We start from the raw sequence: 18,436 nt of genomic DNA, 5'->3' as shown, positions 1-18,436 counted from the left end.
TATCGCTATGCGAGTGGATTTCTTGTAAACTAGTACAGCAATGCATTTCTTTCTACGGTCTGGTCAACCAGACCTCAAATCCCTCGTTAAATTTGTGATATACATTAATTTGTAAACTCACGTGGTCAGAACAGAGTTTGCGTCGACGATTGCACTGTTGTAGACCCTGACGAAGGCATACTGGCACTGCGTTCCTACATAGCCGACAGAGAAGTCGTCGAACGTCAGCTCGATGACAGCCTCCGTGTCGTCCACTCTGATGGTCCACACGCAGTAGGTGTTAAAAGGAAACCCCAGAGGGAAGCCAGGCGACGTGAAGCTTCCTTCACTGTCTGTCAGCAGACTCTGGGAGCATTCTACCCGACAAAAATACGAATGTTGTATGCGAATACTGTGTTTTGAACAAAGGAATGTCAGTATAAACTGTGTGTAACCGTTAGGAAGAGGTTGTGCAGCAAGAAAAAAATTCGAAAATTAATTCCCGCTAAGTGGGAGGAAGGCGGATGAAAACTGTGTGCGAGAAAGTTTAGTAGCTTGGTAGTTACTAGATGTCAGTGCCTTTTAGTCAAAACATCAAGGGATTGTTAGTACCCATCTGCAGCGTGTCTGCAAGATCACTGTAAAAGATTTTTTTTATATTGAAGTTCGGTAAATATCGTTGTCTCTAGTTGACCATCGAAGTGCACTTTTGGCAAACGCGCGAGCAAGCACAGAAAATAAGCTTTGCTTCTAAACAAGAATATGTTTATCGTTTGAGATACGTGGCAGGCCGAGCCCTTTCCAAATTTGACTAAAACTTCCAGCTTGTGAGATAAAGATATATTGGGAGGTGGAGTTGGGGGACGTGAACGATTTTCTCATTGTATAGAAGAATCTGTCCTAAAAGCTATGTCTAGTAACTAAAAAAAAAATTACAATTTTAATTAATGATGGGTTGACAGCACTGTCATGAAAATAAGTCTGTTGTTATTTTTACAAACGTTGCTACTGTAGATGCATATTTCAGATACAATGTAATGTAATAAAGGAGAGTAATATCATGTGACAGTACCATTGTGCTGAAGGTGTGGATTACCTTGCGGATGCGAGGAGTAGGTCAGACTAAAGTTGTTGTACCCAGTCTGAGTGTTGAACTTCATGAACACCATGTTCTGTGTGGAGGTCAAAGGTGGCGGAAGTGACAGACCGCAGTACTTTTGACCGAGCATGGGGAAGAACTCTGTACTGCCGTCGTGTATCTGAAATATATTCTTTTATCTCTTTTGCTGGTGGTCAAGTAAGATTTATAAATTTATTCACTAGAAAAATGAACAGCTAAATGCGTAAATACATGTAAATATGAGTCAAAGGACCTTTCTCATAACAATTTGTATTTTATCGTTGCCTCTAAAGTGCGCTTCCTCAAATTTATTTTCTAAGATCTGGATTTTTCTAACAGTTCTTAGAAAAATACTCCAAAACTAAACATACCAAACTAAAGAAATGCAACAGCAGCTTACTTCTATGTAGTTCCTGCACTTTGCATCCCTCTCAAAGCTGATCGAAGAAAAGTGTATCCTGATGTAGTATCCTGGTTGTTGTCTAATGATGTAGGTACAGTCTGCTGATGAGGTGTTAAACTCCAGGTCATTAGGGGAGCTAATGGTTCCATCAAGACTCTGGAAGACTTGCCGACATTCTGATAAAAACCCCAATTATCGTTGATCGAAAAATACTTTAACACTTTACTTTCTTTGTATAACTGTATCAAAATCTGTTTGTATATATACACACATATGTATGTGCATTCAGATAAATATGTTCAAACCTTTTACTGCTATGTGTATTTCCATTTCGTTTGATAGAAGTATTTAAAACAAATGCTAAGAGCTATAATAATAATAATAATAATAATAATAATAATAATAATAATAATAATAATAATAATAATAATAATAAACAACCAACTATTCGTTAAAAACTCCTGGTAATAATTATCAAGACAAAATAGTGTTTATCATCAAACCTGATGTCCAGGAAGCCTTGAACTTGTTAAGACCATTATCCAGCAAAGAAAATAATCTAACTTCAAGGCTGTTTCTGTCGCTGATGATCGGTGAAACTGTACCCGTATAATAAATATTAGCTATCGTGTAGTAGAGGTTTTCGACGACCTACAGCCAAACAGAAAATGTGTGTTGAAGAATACGCAAGGCTTACACAACTGTAATGAAACAGAAAGTATATGTCAGAATGTGCAAGAGGCAGAGGTTTGTTTTAAAAGCGGGTAAACTTCAATCAAGTAAGAAAAAGGCTGTCTTGGTCCTACGTCACATGCAAGTTCGTCTGCTAACCGTCTCGGGAAGATATCGTGGATACTCGGCTAGTGTTATAAATGGTAATAAAGTGAGAAACGAATCATTTATTTTTTTTCTTCATGGCTCTCGTGAGCTGCAATCATAATTAAATATAATTTTTAAACGTTTTGACCGTCACCACAGCCTTATCACAGCCTTTAGTATACCTTAAAGTTTGTTGCAGAACATAAAGTGACCTTTAGTTTGTAACGGTAACTCGTAGTTACTGAGTTTTTTTTTAATCAATCTATCCGTATAAGTCGGCAGTTAAAATGCACGCCAATCCACGTGTGTTATATATATATATCTAAATAATCATTAAAAATTTTATATATATAATTGTATTGGAGTTAGAAGGGTAACACGTATATATTGAGATGCATGTTATGTGCACGGAATCATGTAATTCTTGCTAAAATGTTCCTATGATCCCAACGGGTTTCTGTATCTTTTTTCTTTAGCGTCATGTTTAGCCTCTAATTCTCATAAAGCCATAATTGGCTTCTCTTTGTAAAAACTATCGTTCTCACATCGAATCTGTTTGACACAGCTTACATCATTTTTCTCAAGCAAGTTATAAATACAAATGCCCCTGTCTGCTTCTATTGAGCAAAAATTATTTGTGTTATTTACTAGCTAAAACGAAAATAGCTACGAGCCATAATTTCAAACAGGCTGATCAGAAGCTTCAAATATTTTTAACCTACAGTTATCATATTAGAACAGCATGGCCCAAGCTCAAAGTCCTGAAAGGTCAGTGTGATGGTCTTGTAGGGCTTTGTGGTGATGGTCCAGATGACGTCCTCTTCGTCGTTGTAGACGTCGGGGTAGCCGGGAGTTTTAAAACTACCGCTGTCCTCGGTGTAGTTACCAGGTCTCAATGGATCTGTGCACATAATGAATCGCTGTTACTTGTTTGTTTATTTGCTTCCCTTTATTTGTATTTCTGTGGTGTTGACACTTTGAGTACTGTACTTTTCTATTTTGGGGTTTATAAGCGTTAAGAGGCCGGTTAGTACATTTTTACCTGGCTCCCACTCAGAAATGTATCCGTAGTATCCTTGCTCAACAGACGTGTTGACAGCATCCGACGTGAACCTGACAAGAACTGTTGTTGATGTCTGGTTGGTGGTTACCAGGTCAAACGAACTGGTTGTTCCACAGAGCGGGCTTCCAACAGTCGGTGATGAGAAGGAGTCGCCGTCAAATATCTGTGACGTCAGCAGATACATTTATGATCACCTTTGAACTCACATAAATAGAGGTATACAGATTACTAGAGGAAAATTGGTCCCAGGTTAGAGAAACAAATAATAGAAATTTCATATGAAGCCTATATAGTGTATCCAGTGGTCTGACCTCTAGAGCATCTTGACACACGCCATCTTGCTGATCTCCCAGCACAAAGTTGTAGAATGTAAATTTGATCCGAACGCCTTTTCTTTTCACGATTTCATACGTGCAGTTTAGGTTCGGTTGATATTGGTTTGGGTAGCCTGGTGACTGTAAAGTGGCATAGCCGTACAGTCGTTGAAAACAAGGGGGAATATCTGCAGACATAATAGCCAGACTTGATTAGTATCAGACTGCTTTATTATTATGTTACTACCATTTTCACAACCATTAGAAGAGCTAAGTGGTAATTTTAGACAACTTTAAAACTCTTCTTTGTATTATATTATAATTTATAGTTTGTTGCCATATCTGCAACTTTAAACATATACTTTAGCTGTTTTCTACAGACTTAGAAACAATGCTAACGCTTCTGCCAAACGTAAATTTACCCCAAGAAGCCTGAAACTGAATTCCTCTAGTTCCAGACTGAGCTCGGTTCCACAAATAAAGTGCATTTCCAGAGGACTGCCATGTGCCCAGGGTGACGGGAGTCTGTACGTAGGCTATAGAGTTGTAAGAATCACTGTCTACGACCTAGGATATAACAGAAAGAAAAAACGATTAGATGCAAGCAAAAGTCCAAAATCTTTTACTGTCAAGATGTCACGGGGCACAATCATGCAATGACAATGACACACATCATGCGACCTGATGGACATTCAGTTATAGACTCGGTTATGTATTCAGGTACACTGACACAACGACGAAAAAGAGACATATTGGTTGACTTCACAATTACACCAGAAGTATGTACACATAGATGCATAAAGTTGATACATCAATTGACGAGAAGGGCAAATACACCTTTATTAACATAACATACCTGGAGTATGTTCTTTGATGTACTGAGTGAAGTATTAATCTGAAGATTAGTGAAGGACAGTTGAATTCTTCCATTTTTGTTGACGATCTTCCACACACAGTCTGTGTCATCGACGTACTCTGCGCCTTCGGGGAACCCAGGTGACGTAATGGTTCCGGTTGATGCAGCAACATAACCGTTGCATCCTTCGGGAACTAGAGCAACGAAATCAAACACATTAGTAATGATGAAGACATGTTAATGGCGTCATTCTAAACACGTCTGTAGGCATGTTGACACTTCTGGTTCCTTTCAAAGAAATGAGTGTGTTGCTGCTGATGACATTTTAAGCGCTTCATTCTTTAGTTATTTCCTGCAGATAAATCACATTTTACCAACTTTGATACCTTTTAATTCACAAAAATTTTAAAGACCTTTCATGATCGTTTTAATAAGATCTTCGACTTTCTTGTAATTCTGTGATTAAAAAAAGGCAATTAAAAAAGTAAAATAAATGACCCAAATAAAGCATTTATAGAAATAGGTTTCGTCTCCTAAGCAAAAGCGTTCTATTCTCACTGTCGTATTATCCCAACGTTTTGCTGAATTACTGTATTTTTCTAGATTTCGCTGTAGATAAAAAACAAATTAAAAAACATTTTAATTACCTTTCGCTTGGCGATACAAAATACAGTGATACCTCGGTTCTCGAACGCCTTGACTTTCGACCAAATCGGTATTCGACCAGGAAATTCGAGAAAATTTTGTCTTGGAATCCGAACAAATATTTGGAACTCGAACATCCGAACGTCCGAGATGAGCCGAGTTGAGCCGAATGGCGTTCATTTGGCCCAGCGCGCCTTGCTTGCGTCATCAGTGTGAGTGCAGAGAGAGAGAGAGTCACGTTTTTGTGGAGAGAGTCATGAAATGTGTGCAAAATGGGCAGAAATCGCAAATTTTGTTGAACAACATCACCCTGATAAAGTGGTAGCAAATAGAGCAGTTAACATTTTTAATGACAATGTTATGTCCACTTTCCGCAAAATTTTGCAAAGGAGAAAAAAAAACAGCAAACAATTGACAAATTCTTCCGTAAAGAAATCAGACAAGCAACTGCAGAGCAAGATTCTGATTCTCCTCAGCAAAAGATACAGAGAACAGAACACCCGAAGAGCAGTTACCCTCTGTTTTATTGAAGAGGACTCCCTTCAAACAATAACCATCCCCCTTCCCTCCTCCCTCCACATTCATTCCCTCCTGCCATAAAGTTTGGTACAGGTACAGTAAATGAAACACAATTTACTGTACTGTACAGTACATTTGTTTTTGTTTTTGTTTTAATAAATACACTTTTATTTCTTATTTCTTGTTGAGACTCATGTTTTTCTACATATTATATACAAATTAGGCCAGTAAATAGGCATTTTCTGGGGCTTGGAACGAATTAATCCAGTTTCCATTATTTCCTATGGGTTTCATTGCTTCGGTTCTCGAACAATTTGGTTCTCGACCGTCCTCCCGGAACGAATTATGTTCGAGAACCGAGGTATCACTGTATGTTGAAAGAACACTTTTACTTTGACAATATACCTTTTTTGCACACCACTGCAAAACTGGTTTCAAGTGTTTCGTATGCTCTTGTATAATAGGAGCAGTTAAGTAAGCTCTTCTCATTTCCTTCACACACAGGGTTGATCATGTGTATTGCTCTTCTTCTGACGATACCAAATCGTAGAGCCGCCTCTTGCGCAGGCACAGCTGATCCACCATAGCTACACACCAAGATTTATTTTTCTTTTTATGAGCAACAAGTATTCTTTGTTCATATTCACACAACAAGCTAAACAACAAGAACGTAACAATCTATTTTATACATTGGTTTTGCTTACATCCAATGTCTAGTCACATATTCATAACACATCATGTGAATGTGTAAATAAGACAATAACAAAGTAAAATTTGTGTCTTACTATGTAATTTATGTCATTTCTTCCTCTCGTCTACTCTCACAGCCATACAATCAGAGATTGCCAAAAAAAAAATAAAAAAAATTCAGACACGTGAAAAGTAGTTTGTAGATATATATGTTGGTGTGTGTAAGAACAAAAAAATAATATCACATAATTATATAAGAAAAAAGCAAACTAAACATGTTAAACCCAGAAACGTTACATACCTAGATCCAAACAAAGTTCTGCAGACAATATTGGCAGCAATGATTGGTTGCACGTAGTCGAAGTTTTGTTCTATGACACTTCCCCAAACTCCTGACTTGAAAACCTCTACCCTCCCCTCATACTGAGATGTGCCGTTGACAAGACGAACGGTCTGCACCTCCTACAGACCTGAAACATAAAAATCCAATCAGAACAAGAAATCAGAACAGTCTGGTATTCACTATTTTTATTTCTTGTTAATTAGATCACTGGGGGTATGTTCTAAAGAAATAAGTAAATAGGAGATATTGGGTAGCAATCTATAACTGCCTGGGTAGTGATTGCATAGATATATGAATGTGAAAATATGCTTGTCTGCACGTTTGCATCCATGTGGAAATATTTGTTCGAGAATTCAATAGTTGCAAGCTAGGTGCATAGTTATGTGTTTATTGTGACATTTTTATGTTAGCAGACCTGTGTCACAGCTGATTCCAAGTGTATATTGAGGGTCACAGTTCTGGTTCATTGGCGAAAAGCTGCAGTCGGACAGCGAGGTTTCTTGTCCGTTGCAGATGATGTACATTTTGAGTATTTCTCCAGGAGCTGGGCCGTAAGAGTTGGCGTAGTACAGAGCAGCGCCATTGCTGGAAACACGTGATCAGTCATGTGTAACACAACTTACTCCGCTTGATGTCAGCCGGTGGTATTAACACAATACTTCCATCTCCCTGAGCTTATTCTGTGCAGTACCTACGTTTAAATGTCTACATTGCTTCCTAATCAACACTTTATTGTTCCTACTTAGTACATACATTTGGTTTCTGTATGAAATTAAGATTAAGCTTTTATTAAGAAATTAATTCCCTTGCACTTAGACCAAAGAATTAACATCTGATTTATTTATGTTATACCCACATAAAATTGAGGACAAAGACACTAGAGGACTAAGGACTACTCACGCTGGATACCCTGCTTGTCTGCAGACTACGCCCCCAAAGCTGTAAGACGAGATGTACGAATGGCAGACACTCAGCCAGACTCCATCCTTGAAAATTTCCACCCGTCCTTCATGAGCACTGGGTCCGTCTACAAGTCGCACGTCATTGTCCACTAAAACAAAATGGTTTAAAATGACATTGGTTTAAAATAAAACTTTCACATAATTTTAAACAATGAACAAAGTCACTGGTATAATGATTCCGATAAAAATCCTGAAACTTTAATATTTCAGTACTACTATAGCTAAATGATTTAATATTCTAGTAAATTAATAGTCATAGCTATGGTTTGTAGCTATATATGAAAAGTTTGTGATGTGCTTTGCACTTAGTTGTTGGTAAACTGCCCTGAGGTTTGAATAAAAGAGACTCGCTGCATATCAAATTTATAGACTTTCATGAATGTGTAAAAATAACATTGTTGAGCGCAAAAAGTATATCAAACATTTTTGTTACTATCATTTCAAAATGTATGTACAGTTAGAAACTCAACTTACTTTAGAATGTAAAAATTCTTAATATCTGTTCAACACTAAAAATACCAAACACAACAAACTGAAGTCGTAATGCTACGTCGATGTTTTCTTTAATATAAACATGTAACAGTGTCAATCATTGCGATCGTTGCCTCTCGGTGCAGAACAAAATCAAACACAATAAACCCAGAAAGTGCTTTAGGGCGTGCATGTGTTAAAAAAGATTCGTTTCACAGCACGTGTTCTCTTGACGATAGGAAGAGGATATTTTAATCTCTGTTTTGAAATGTTCAAAATGTTCTCATTTTCTTTCTGTAATGAAAAGCATTGCATTTCGAAATTGTAAGTACAGGAACTGAAATGAAAGTAGGCATGTAGTCATGGCCAAACCCAAGTTTTGTTGATATTGTTTCACGGCGGTAAAGAGCAAAGAGAATAGAAGGTAAGGCAGTGAAAGGTAGTAAAGAACCGTTAACTCGACAGACCAAGGAGTGTCAATGCTCGTGGCTAGCCTTGTCTCCTCTAACCCACATTCATGGCTCCAGATGTTTTAGTCTGTGTGATATCAATAGTGCTGTCAATGGAGGGCCATCAAAGGTCTGTATGTCCTTTGACACACACACACATGTTAATTCAGGACAGGTCTCAACAGTCCTCCCTGTCTGCAGACACCCCAAGAGTCGGTATGGCGTCCCACGTCATTTTCTAACGCTCTTTGTTCTGTTTGTTCTGTAGTCTCTTGAGTGTTTCTTTTGTGTTGTGTTTTTTCTTGTTCGACTCCATAGTGCTGAGTAATCGTGTGGGTGGCAACATTTCTTGGTATCTCGCTGCTTGTAAGTAAAATGCAAGAAGAAAAGACATTGGGAACTAGATACTTTTGTTTTGAATCGTTTCCGTTTACAATGTAGGGTTTAAAAATAACAGCTTACTAAAATACAGCTCGGGCGGCACAAGAAGGAAGCCAAGTCCCCTAAATTTGGTTATCAAAATTTTATCATGGGTCAGTGGATTGCGCAAAAGAAATGAGCAAAGCGTATAAGACTGGTTTCTTCGGACCCAAAAATTTTGAGCGGTAATGAATCAGAATGTTAGTATCTATACTTTATTCCCAATCAAAACAACGCCTTATGTAGGGTCTATACCAGGGGTGGGCAATTAATTTTTCCAAGGGGCCGCATGTGAAATTGGGATGGTTTTAGAGGGCCGGACTAATATAGTTAACTCAGTTTTACCAAAACTGTATATATAGTATATATACCGGCGGGCGGGCCAGCGGGCTGGCCGGTCAGAGACAAGAGGCGGGCCGGCCTTTGCCCAGGTCTGGTCTATACAATAAACTGGTGTGATACCAAATTAATACATTCATTTCATTGTGTGTAATAAAACATCGACACTTCTTCATTTTATAAATTAAAAATTGATAACACACTCACCTTGGGCTCTCGCATCGAATGGAAAAAGACAGGTAATGATGACACCGAAAAGTAGCAGTCCTGCACCTGTGAGAGAGCAAAGGTCAGAAAGGTAAAGATGACGTCGTCAATTGAAAAAGTTACACAAAGAACCGCTGCAAGAAGAGAGTGGCTAAAACAAGACGAGAATATCGAAAGATTAAAGTAAAAAGTATCCATGCTAACATGATTGTTCTTCAAGAAATAAAAACTTTATTCTGTTTGTTGTTGTTACTATTGTTGTTGGACTTTTTTACATGCCTTTGCTAATTTTCCTGCTTGAACATATTAATGTAAATATGTATGTATACTTGTGTATAAATGACCCTATTTACTGACATACACTTCATAAGCTCTCACCTGTATGTAGATGCATGGTGCCGTGTGCTGCAGTGTCTCCAAGTGGCACCGCTCCTCTCATTTTATAAAGTAGCCATGAACACTATACAAAGCTACCTATACAAGCTTTCTCATAAACTATATTTATCAGCCTATCAGGTCTTGGTTCGTCAGTATACTATTATTACACTGCTACCACACATAAATTATAAAAACCTGTATCTACAGATGGTGTCACGAATAAAATATATTTAAAAATTATATAAGAAATATACAAGAAAGTGTTAATTTGAAAAAAATAATAGCCTGATTTAGATATGAGATATGATAGAACAAGTAGACAAAGATTTCCATCGAATAAATCAACTGTAGAATTTCGATGTAAAAGCAAAGATTTTTCAAAGTTTGTCAAGACGAAGGAAAGAAAAACAGTAGATGAATAAGAAGCATTTTTAAAAAGTTTTTTACAGCTGCAAATTAATCTTAACGGCTATGATAGGTGATAAATAAAGAAGGAAACAGTTAAAATATTGTGTGTGTCGCTATGCAAGATACAAAAACGGCCTTACCAGTATTGCATGCCCCATATGTACATCAAGGTTTCTTGACCTTACCTCCCACGGTCTCAGATCGAATGCCGTCGTCACGTGAGCCCAGAAAAAGCAACTTCTTGACACTCATCTCTCTTTTTCCCTCCTCTCATCCGTCAGACATACTTGGCAGTGACCATCGTCTACTGAGTCCACGCTGGAGTTGTGCTACAACGGCCGGTAGAAGTGGGAAGAAAATAAATGTTCATCGTGGGTAAACGTGGGTTTGTTATGTGTTAGTTATTATTTTTATCCTGAGTTAACGCATGTCACCGTGTGTTGTGTGTGTTAACATGCGGTTATCATTTGCACGCAAGGGTTTTGAAGCTTGAACACTCGTGAATTTTTTTTTTTTTTTTTTTTGGTAGACAATAAATGTCTTCGTAGAGGGCTTAAGATGCAACAATGAAAAGAGAATAAAATATTTCGCATTATTGCCTAAATAGTACTCTTTGTCATAGCTTCTTCTGCATCATTTTGTTTTCGTAAATGTAGAAAAAGGAAAAGAAAAATAGGACTCAGGAAAGGAAACAGGTATTAGCGATTGTGTTCATCAGCCAAAAAAAAAAAAAAAGCACAAAAAACAAAACAACTGATATTTTCTTATATTCATGTCCTGATTTTTTTACTAAATCCCCTTTATTACCAAATTGTTGTCGAAAAAATTGTAATAACGATGTATGTGAAACGTAGGATTTTACTCTCAAATATTTGCTGACAAAGCGATCGTTTATTTGCAGTCTGGATAAAATAAAGCTTACACCTGTGCTTGCAAAGTCACACCGGGTGGAGAGAATTTTGTTTTCTTCACTTCAAAAAAGCTCTCTCTCTCACACACACACATATACTACAAAACAAACATGAATGATTGCACCCAAGGAAGAACAAAAGGGGAAAAAGACAACATCATTGTATTTAAAACTGAGAATGATATTGGTTTTTGTGCAACAATTTTTAATGAAACAAAGAAGTACAGTACAGACGTACTTCGATTGCATTGAGTGCAACAACTTGAAGTAAAGTTATCACTGGTCCACAAGTGTAGATGTGACCTTCCCCGTCAGCCGATTGAAAATAGCAAATTACTAATGGCCGTCTACAAGGAAGAAAGTCTTGAAAGGTATTGGCATGGTTCCTTAGTCAGCTCGGAGAGTGGTTTCCCCTGAGCTGACGTCAGACCCAAGCGTCTTCACCTTGACCTGAGGGGTTTAGTCTCCAGTCTCGCCCACGTAGTTATGAAGCGAGACTAAACCACTGCTCTGGAAAACAAAGGCACGAGTCCATGCCATTGTTACAACGATGTAGCCAGCGTCTTGAATAAGCATGTTATTTTACCCCAGAACACATTTGACGAAGCGTTATGACTACTACCCCAGAAGTAAATCATTATTTGCGGCCTGTCCAGAGTCTGGGCTCCTGCCCTTAATTTCCCCGTGTTGTCAGGAGCAACGGCTTACCCTCTCTTCATAGAAACAGCCCCTTCAGCTCTCATTATAAAACCCCGTATCGATATAATTATTTACATATACTTTTTAAAAATTCTGTTTTGAATCTACTCGTCCTGTGCACATAAATGTGGCATTAAAATTAGGGCACGGTATTAAATCTTTTGGTAGAAACACCTCTGCATTTTAGTAAGAATCCCACTTGCCGATTTCATGGCAACATTCATCCCTCTTCCCCGATATCAGTGAGTAGAGCTATAATCATTCAGATAATTATAAATATAAGAAGCCTGTCAATGTTTCCACAAGATATCCATTGTTCGATAGCCAACCCCATTCATCGTTCTTACTATTTCTCTATTTGTCGGGCGACCAAGTTACAGCAGTGAAGAGTTGTCAGGCCAGCGATGAGTGGGAGCCGTAGGTTCAAATCTCGTTTCAGTACACACCACTTTGTTTTGAATGTGGTTTAGGGCTTGGTGAACGTTCAGTAGCCGCAGTCATGGCGGAAAAAACAACAATCACATCAACAGCCCTCGACTTACTGATGCACCAAAAATGGTTACACTGTCAAATTAAAAGCTTTCTTTGCAATTTACTCACACTTTTGAAAAAAAAAAGAACATGTGCTTGGGGGTTAGAGAAGAAAACTTAGCCGTAAATATGTAAGAGTTGATAATTACTGTTTTTAAATAATCAAAATGAATAACTCTGATATCAGTTTATAACTTGTGAATAAAAAGGCAACATTTCCGTCTTTTCGAATAAGCTTTCTTAAAAAAAAAAAAGTCAGTACACTGAGTAAGCTCTATTTTAGGCAAGACATAAAATCTATTTATGTGATAATTTAGCTTTACATAAAACTTTTCTTAACTTCTTATAAATTTCTGTCACACAGGAAAAAGACACGAGTCTATAGCAAGCAATTGTCCAACCCGACCACCGCTGTGCAGGTGACTGTTCTGTTCAAAGGCCAAGAAACCTGTTTAGTTGAAAAGAATTCTTTGAAAGAAGCGATTGAAGTATTTTACTACGAAGAAACCGATTCCGTTTACAAAACTGTTCCGATGTTAGATGATGCAGCTTATTCATTTACAATCTAAACTGTTCTCAATGGCTGATATTAGAGGGAAACCCAGTCAAATAGGAAGTAGGGTTTCAATGATAAATTGATAGATAATGACCTTCTGAATCATTATTTGGGCGGTTGGCCTGGCATATACAAGCAGATAGGCTTAAATTATTTAAAATAGATGTATATTTAGATACAGCTGTATCTACACCTATTCAACACGTGTTCAATTACTTATAGATGTGTGTATGCATAGATGGATGGAAGTATAATGAACCTATCTATCTATATATGTCTCTGAATGACCATATACTTAGGTAAGTATAAGCAGCCTCCGCATGGGATATGAGGTGCTAGAGACCACACTTATCTCCAGGCCAGATTACAGTAAGGGAGGTTCCTGCTGTAGCTGCCTACCCTGTGCAACTCCATCGGATGTAGTTACAGCTGTGCCGCCACACGGGTATTTATAACAAACCATACAAAATCAGCTACTGTGCGTGACATCAGATTCAGATGCAGTTTTTCTAACCAACTGGTTATTCACTTCCCAAGAGGGATTCGTGTAATCAGCAGGCCAAAACTAACGGTGCACTCAGGAGATTCCCTCCCCCGACAATTTCTTTTCTCTGGTGGTCTTTTTGTCGAGCGAGATCAAGCATTTATGTATCCTAGATCGTGCATAACATTAATATCTCTGTAGGTAGGTATCTCTCTTTATATATATATGCAGGATTGTGTGTCTATATGTATATTGTGTCTATATGTATGGTGCCTACGAGAACAGCTTACACTCGAACTGCAGTAACTGTGGAGAATAAAAGCTGACACCAGAACCCAATTTCGATTGCCCCAAAAATTTTTTAGTGAAAATTGCATTCACACATAGGGGATATAACTCAAACACCCGCGAGGAGTATGGACAACAGTGGTACCGTCCCTTAGATCAGGTTGCAGGCGACACACTGCTGCTCTGTCAACAAGACGTCACATACCGCTCTTTGTAGCACAGAGGTCAGGAAGGGACGAATTCGTGGTGACGAGAGCGGTTGTCACCAGGAGACGATAGTTAGTGCAAAAGAGAGAAGGTGGTAGAGAGCGTTTGTTATAAAGAAATAAACGCACAGTCTGTTATGGTACTGCTGAGCGGGCGTGGAATGCCATCAATCTGAATACAAGGGTCGCTACTTGCAGGAACATGTCAGATATTGATGTGGAGTTGTCTCCCTGTCGTTTTGTCTTTAGAGTAGATTGGGGATAGCGCTTTTGTATATTCCGAGAGTGAAACGTACCAGAATATTGTCATTAACCCTAACAAAGAAAAAAGAGAATTAATCTGTCTCTTGTGTCATGATTTGGGAAGGCACGACCGTTTTCGTCAATGGTTTATGTATCTAATCGCTCGCGCTTGAAAGTAAAATTCAACTGCATGTTTTCACCCTCTCTCTCTGTCCTGTTTCACTCATTCTCCCATCGTCTGCGCTTCCACAGGGACTATTAAGGAAGCAATCTCGACTATATAAAATTCTGTTCGTATTGTGTCCTCTGGGATGCATTAGTATCCTACAATACACAAGTTTCTGTATTGTATGGTTGTTTATAAACATCAACTGTTCTACTAAACCAAAACTGTCATTATAAAGTTTGTGTATGATTCATAAAAACTAAATATGGAAAATTTATTCAAGCGTTTGTCTATATTAGCCCGATGACAAATAGTAGCAGGATACAGCGAAGTCGATCAGCTTTAATGAATTCTTTAAACGTCGAGACATGGGTGACTATATTTCACTCTGAGAACACAGTGAAAGGTCACAATGACAATGACTATCACAAAAGCACACCTGCTAAGATCGGCGATAGCTGTCAACAGTTCTGTGTACTTTACACAGGTTAATTATAGCCTGTTGTAAATGAACCTGACTGTGGAAAATAACTAGTAGTGCGTCAGTAGAAATCTCGACAGTTGGCGCCAGGGACTTTCTGTTTGGACTGGTTGCACTCAGTTGCTAATTGTGTAAGTGGTGACTGATGGGAATAAAGTAAATCATGTTTGCTTTACACGTGTCATCATACTAAGTGATAAATTTTAAAAAATACATCTATATCTAGAAAATACAACTTTCGAGCCCTGCCCTTTTGATAGCGTGCATTATAACTATTTCAGAATATTTGCGCCACGCGCACGCACACACACAAAATATACAAACATGCGAGCGCAGTGCACGGCTATTGATAGTTCTGACATCAGAGTAGCACATTTACAAAACGATTTTCAGAAAAAATTATTATCAAGACGCCAAAAAAGTACACATTTTCTTGTATTGTTTTATTATCATCATCATTTGGAGCAGGAATAATAGGAATAAAAATAAGAAGAAAACAAAAGTTGAAAAACAATTGCACTCAAGTTTACAAAAGATTTTTCGCTAAAACACATAGGTTTCTTTTGCAGTGTGAATAAGTACCACCGTTCAGGTGTTATCTCCCTGATTTATTCACTCATTTATCACTTCCTTATTCACGCCCTGTGCCAATATATTAGGCTGGGTGTTGCAGGGCTGCATCAAGTAGATCAACACCGCCACAACAACCCAAGGCCAATCATGATTGTTTAGTGGCTGATAGAAATATGGTCGTAGAAGTTTTAAATTTAGCACAGTGCCTCAGACTAAAGGTTTTGTATCCTGGCCATGAAGACCGAAAATTATAGCTTTGTAAAACTGACATGTCGCGAGAAGGTTAATTGAAAAAAACGACACAAAAAAAAAATTAGGATTTAGCTACATACAGCGCATACAAGGAACCTATGGTGATGAAAATCAGTCTGTTAGACTTAGAGGACTTCGCGTCGAGATTGGACCTGTTGTACAGAAAAAATCATTAGTTAGGGAGATATAACAAGTTATAAAATGCATTGAATATATATGTCACTGATCAGTCCGTGCCTCTATGTTTTAAAGTTAGTTTAATCCCTTCGCTGTTTGTTTACAATGGTAAATAACATGTATTGATGAGTGAGAGTGTCAGCGAAGAAAGGGAGATCACTCTAGCGAAAAATAGAGAGAAGCAGACGGCACTGGCGGACATGAGAGTGGAAGGATGTTGTGTGATCGTTAATGTGAGCGTAGATGCTAGAAGTGATTCCTTGCCTAGGCAAGGTTTCTTTTTTCCTCTACTCACGGGTTATGGTGGTAGGTAGCGCCCTTTTGATCGAGGATTCGAGTAGATCTATTCTTTTCGCCTTCGGTGAAGCGCCTTGCAGTGTGTAGACCGTGTGTACCGTGGGTTTCGCGTCGCCAACAAAATGTAAATGAGAAAATAAAATTGCGACTGTGTGTGGACGAACAGAACTGTGAGTAAAGTACTAAATGACTGCTGGTGCGATTATTAACTACATGATAAGAACTGGGATTAAGAGTGGAGATTAGGATTAAGAATTAATATTAAGAGTTATTTAAGTGTGATTGATCGGGGAAGGCCCCGGATTGTAAACACTGTATGTGCCGATAACTGTGTTTCACCCATAGAATATTGTGTTGATGCGGATTATTATTTATACATATGTGTCTTGAAGTTTGTGAAATCCTGAGCCATACAGCAACTTATCTGGGGGACAGCCTCAGGCAATCGTTGTTTTGTGTGTGAAAGAACACGTACGGACGTCGTGTGTGTGTGTCTCTCGAGAGCCGGCGTCCGTGACAATATATTTCCCAGTCACTTAATCCCCAGACACTTCATCCCCGACACTTCATCCCCGACACTTCATCCCCTAGACTTTTAATCCCCAGACACTTCATCCCCAGACACTTAATCCCTAAACTAAATCCTTAACTATAAAAATTATGAAGTCAGCGAAAAATTTAATTGAAATTCAAATAATTCAAATTCAAATCATGCTTTTAACTTCAACGTCATTTGAATATCTACAACATTAGTTAAAGTTCATATAAGCTAGTAAATTTAATGTTCTTCAACAATATGATATGAAAATTGTTCTTGAGTGTTGGGGATGAAGTGTCGGGGATTAAGTGTCTGGGGATGAAGTGTCTGGGGATTAAAAGTCTCGGGGATGAAGTGTCGGGGATGAAGTGTCGGGGATGAAGTGTCTGGGGATTAAGTGACTGGACACCACAATATATAAACTAAAGAAAACTATTTTTCTTGTTTAAGGGGAATATTCAAAATTAAAAAAAAACTGTCGTTAATACTAAAATCAGGTAAACAAATGCTGTTACTCAATACAAAATAAATAAAAGCTGTCCCAAATCCAGACTGTGTCGTGATTCCAGTGGCAAGAAACCAGTACTGGCGCTGATAGCCTTTAATCTCACTAATGCTTTAAGTTATTTTCAGCAATTTATATCTCTACCCCAACAAGAACAAAAAAAAAAAAGAAAAAAAAAAGAAACGAGTTAGTTTTAAACTGCTAAGATTAAGGTAGCTAATACCTCTCCACATAAAGCTCGTTTGACAGATCTTCAGTCTGAAATAATGTTTGGAGTGTGCTTGCTTTTAGATCCGTCTCTGAGTGTTTTCAATGGGCGTTGGCTATTGTAACTAATATTGTCCTCATACTGTTTGATATTTTTTAAGTGGAACAGATCGTTTGTAGCACCCAAACACAAAAAGTGATTGATTATTGACCGAGATCGGATCATAAGATCCTTAGCTGCCTACTATTCCCACAGTCTCACAATTTTTTTAATCAACATTAATGGTTCACTGCGAATGATAGTCTAGGCGTTTTTGTTTGTTTGTTTGTTTGTTTGTTTGTTTGTTTGTTTGTTTGTTTGTTTTGGCGTGTTTATTACACGAATCATTGAAGATGTCTTAAAAATAAACCGAGGAAGAAGAAAGCAAAGAGGTAAATATAAAATAAGTCACAGCTGCTTGAAAGCTTCAGCCAACTGTTGCATATTTTTAGCAAACAACATTTTCTTGAAGAATGATACTATTTGACTCTAAACTCATACAGAGACAAAAGTTCACTTGGCTGATGACCGGTAAATCTGTTGGTGTGTATCAGCCTAGACCAGAAATACTTTAAGCGAAACCCGGAACTACCTGCGATAGTGTCCTACAGCCAATGATTAATACTTGGTAGAATAAGTTGTAAGAAATCCTTATCTTCAGATCCTTCTCACTTTTGAGACAACGCGTGGCGTTTATTCGTATGCGTAAGTATAGCTTATCTCGTTCAGTAAATCTGACCTGATCTTATTGACATCAACATCACAATCTCTCACAATCGGCGATTACTAAGTGTATTTACTGTACACTCGGACATAAGCCGTTCGTCTGACGTCCACAAATCAAGAGCTGACGATGGCGGGCCCAATGGCGTCTGACTTCCCTATTTCACAAGCTATA

At 38.1% G+C, this 18,436-nt stretch overlaps 1 protein-coding gene and 1 long non-coding RNA gene across 2 annotated transcripts; both read right to left on the bottom strand.

Annotated features, from left to right (window-relative positions):
* Nucleotides 1–463: 463 nt before the first annotated feature.
* Nucleotides 464–3,568, bottom strand: LOC112558010 (cubilin-like). The gene is made up of 5 exons (XM_025228187.1): nt 3,364–3,568; nt 3,044–3,222; nt 2,006–2,153; nt 1,500–1,678; nt 464–1,238 (listed from the first exon to the last, which is right to left on the bottom strand). The coding sequence occupies exons 1-5, from the start codon at nt 3,566–3,568 to the stop codon at nt 1,038–1,040; spliced, it is 912 nt and encodes a 303-aa protein (XP_025083972.1). The 3' UTR covers nt 464–1,037.
* Nucleotides 3,569–7,682: 4,114 nt separating this feature from the next.
* On the bottom strand, nt 7,683–9,994 carry LOC112554968. Its single transcript, XR_003097367.1, has 3 exons — nt 9,978–9,994; nt 9,600–9,665; nt 7,683–7,802 (listed from the first exon to the last, which is right to left on the bottom strand). It is a non-coding gene; the product is annotated as an uncharacterized LOC112554968 (long non-coding RNA).
* Nucleotides 9,995–18,436: the final 8,442 nt, after the last annotated feature.

This window comes from Pomacea canaliculata, linkage group LG2, assembly GCF_003073045.1.
Source record: "Pomacea canaliculata isolate SZHN2017 linkage group LG2, ASM307304v1, whole genome shotgun sequence".
Taxonomy (NCBI): domain Eukaryota; kingdom Metazoa; phylum Mollusca; class Gastropoda; order Architaenioglossa; family Ampullariidae; genus Pomacea; species Pomacea canaliculata.
The sequence above is the reverse complement of the archived record's forward strand: the minus strand, read 5'-3'. Positions and strand labels throughout refer to the sequence as shown.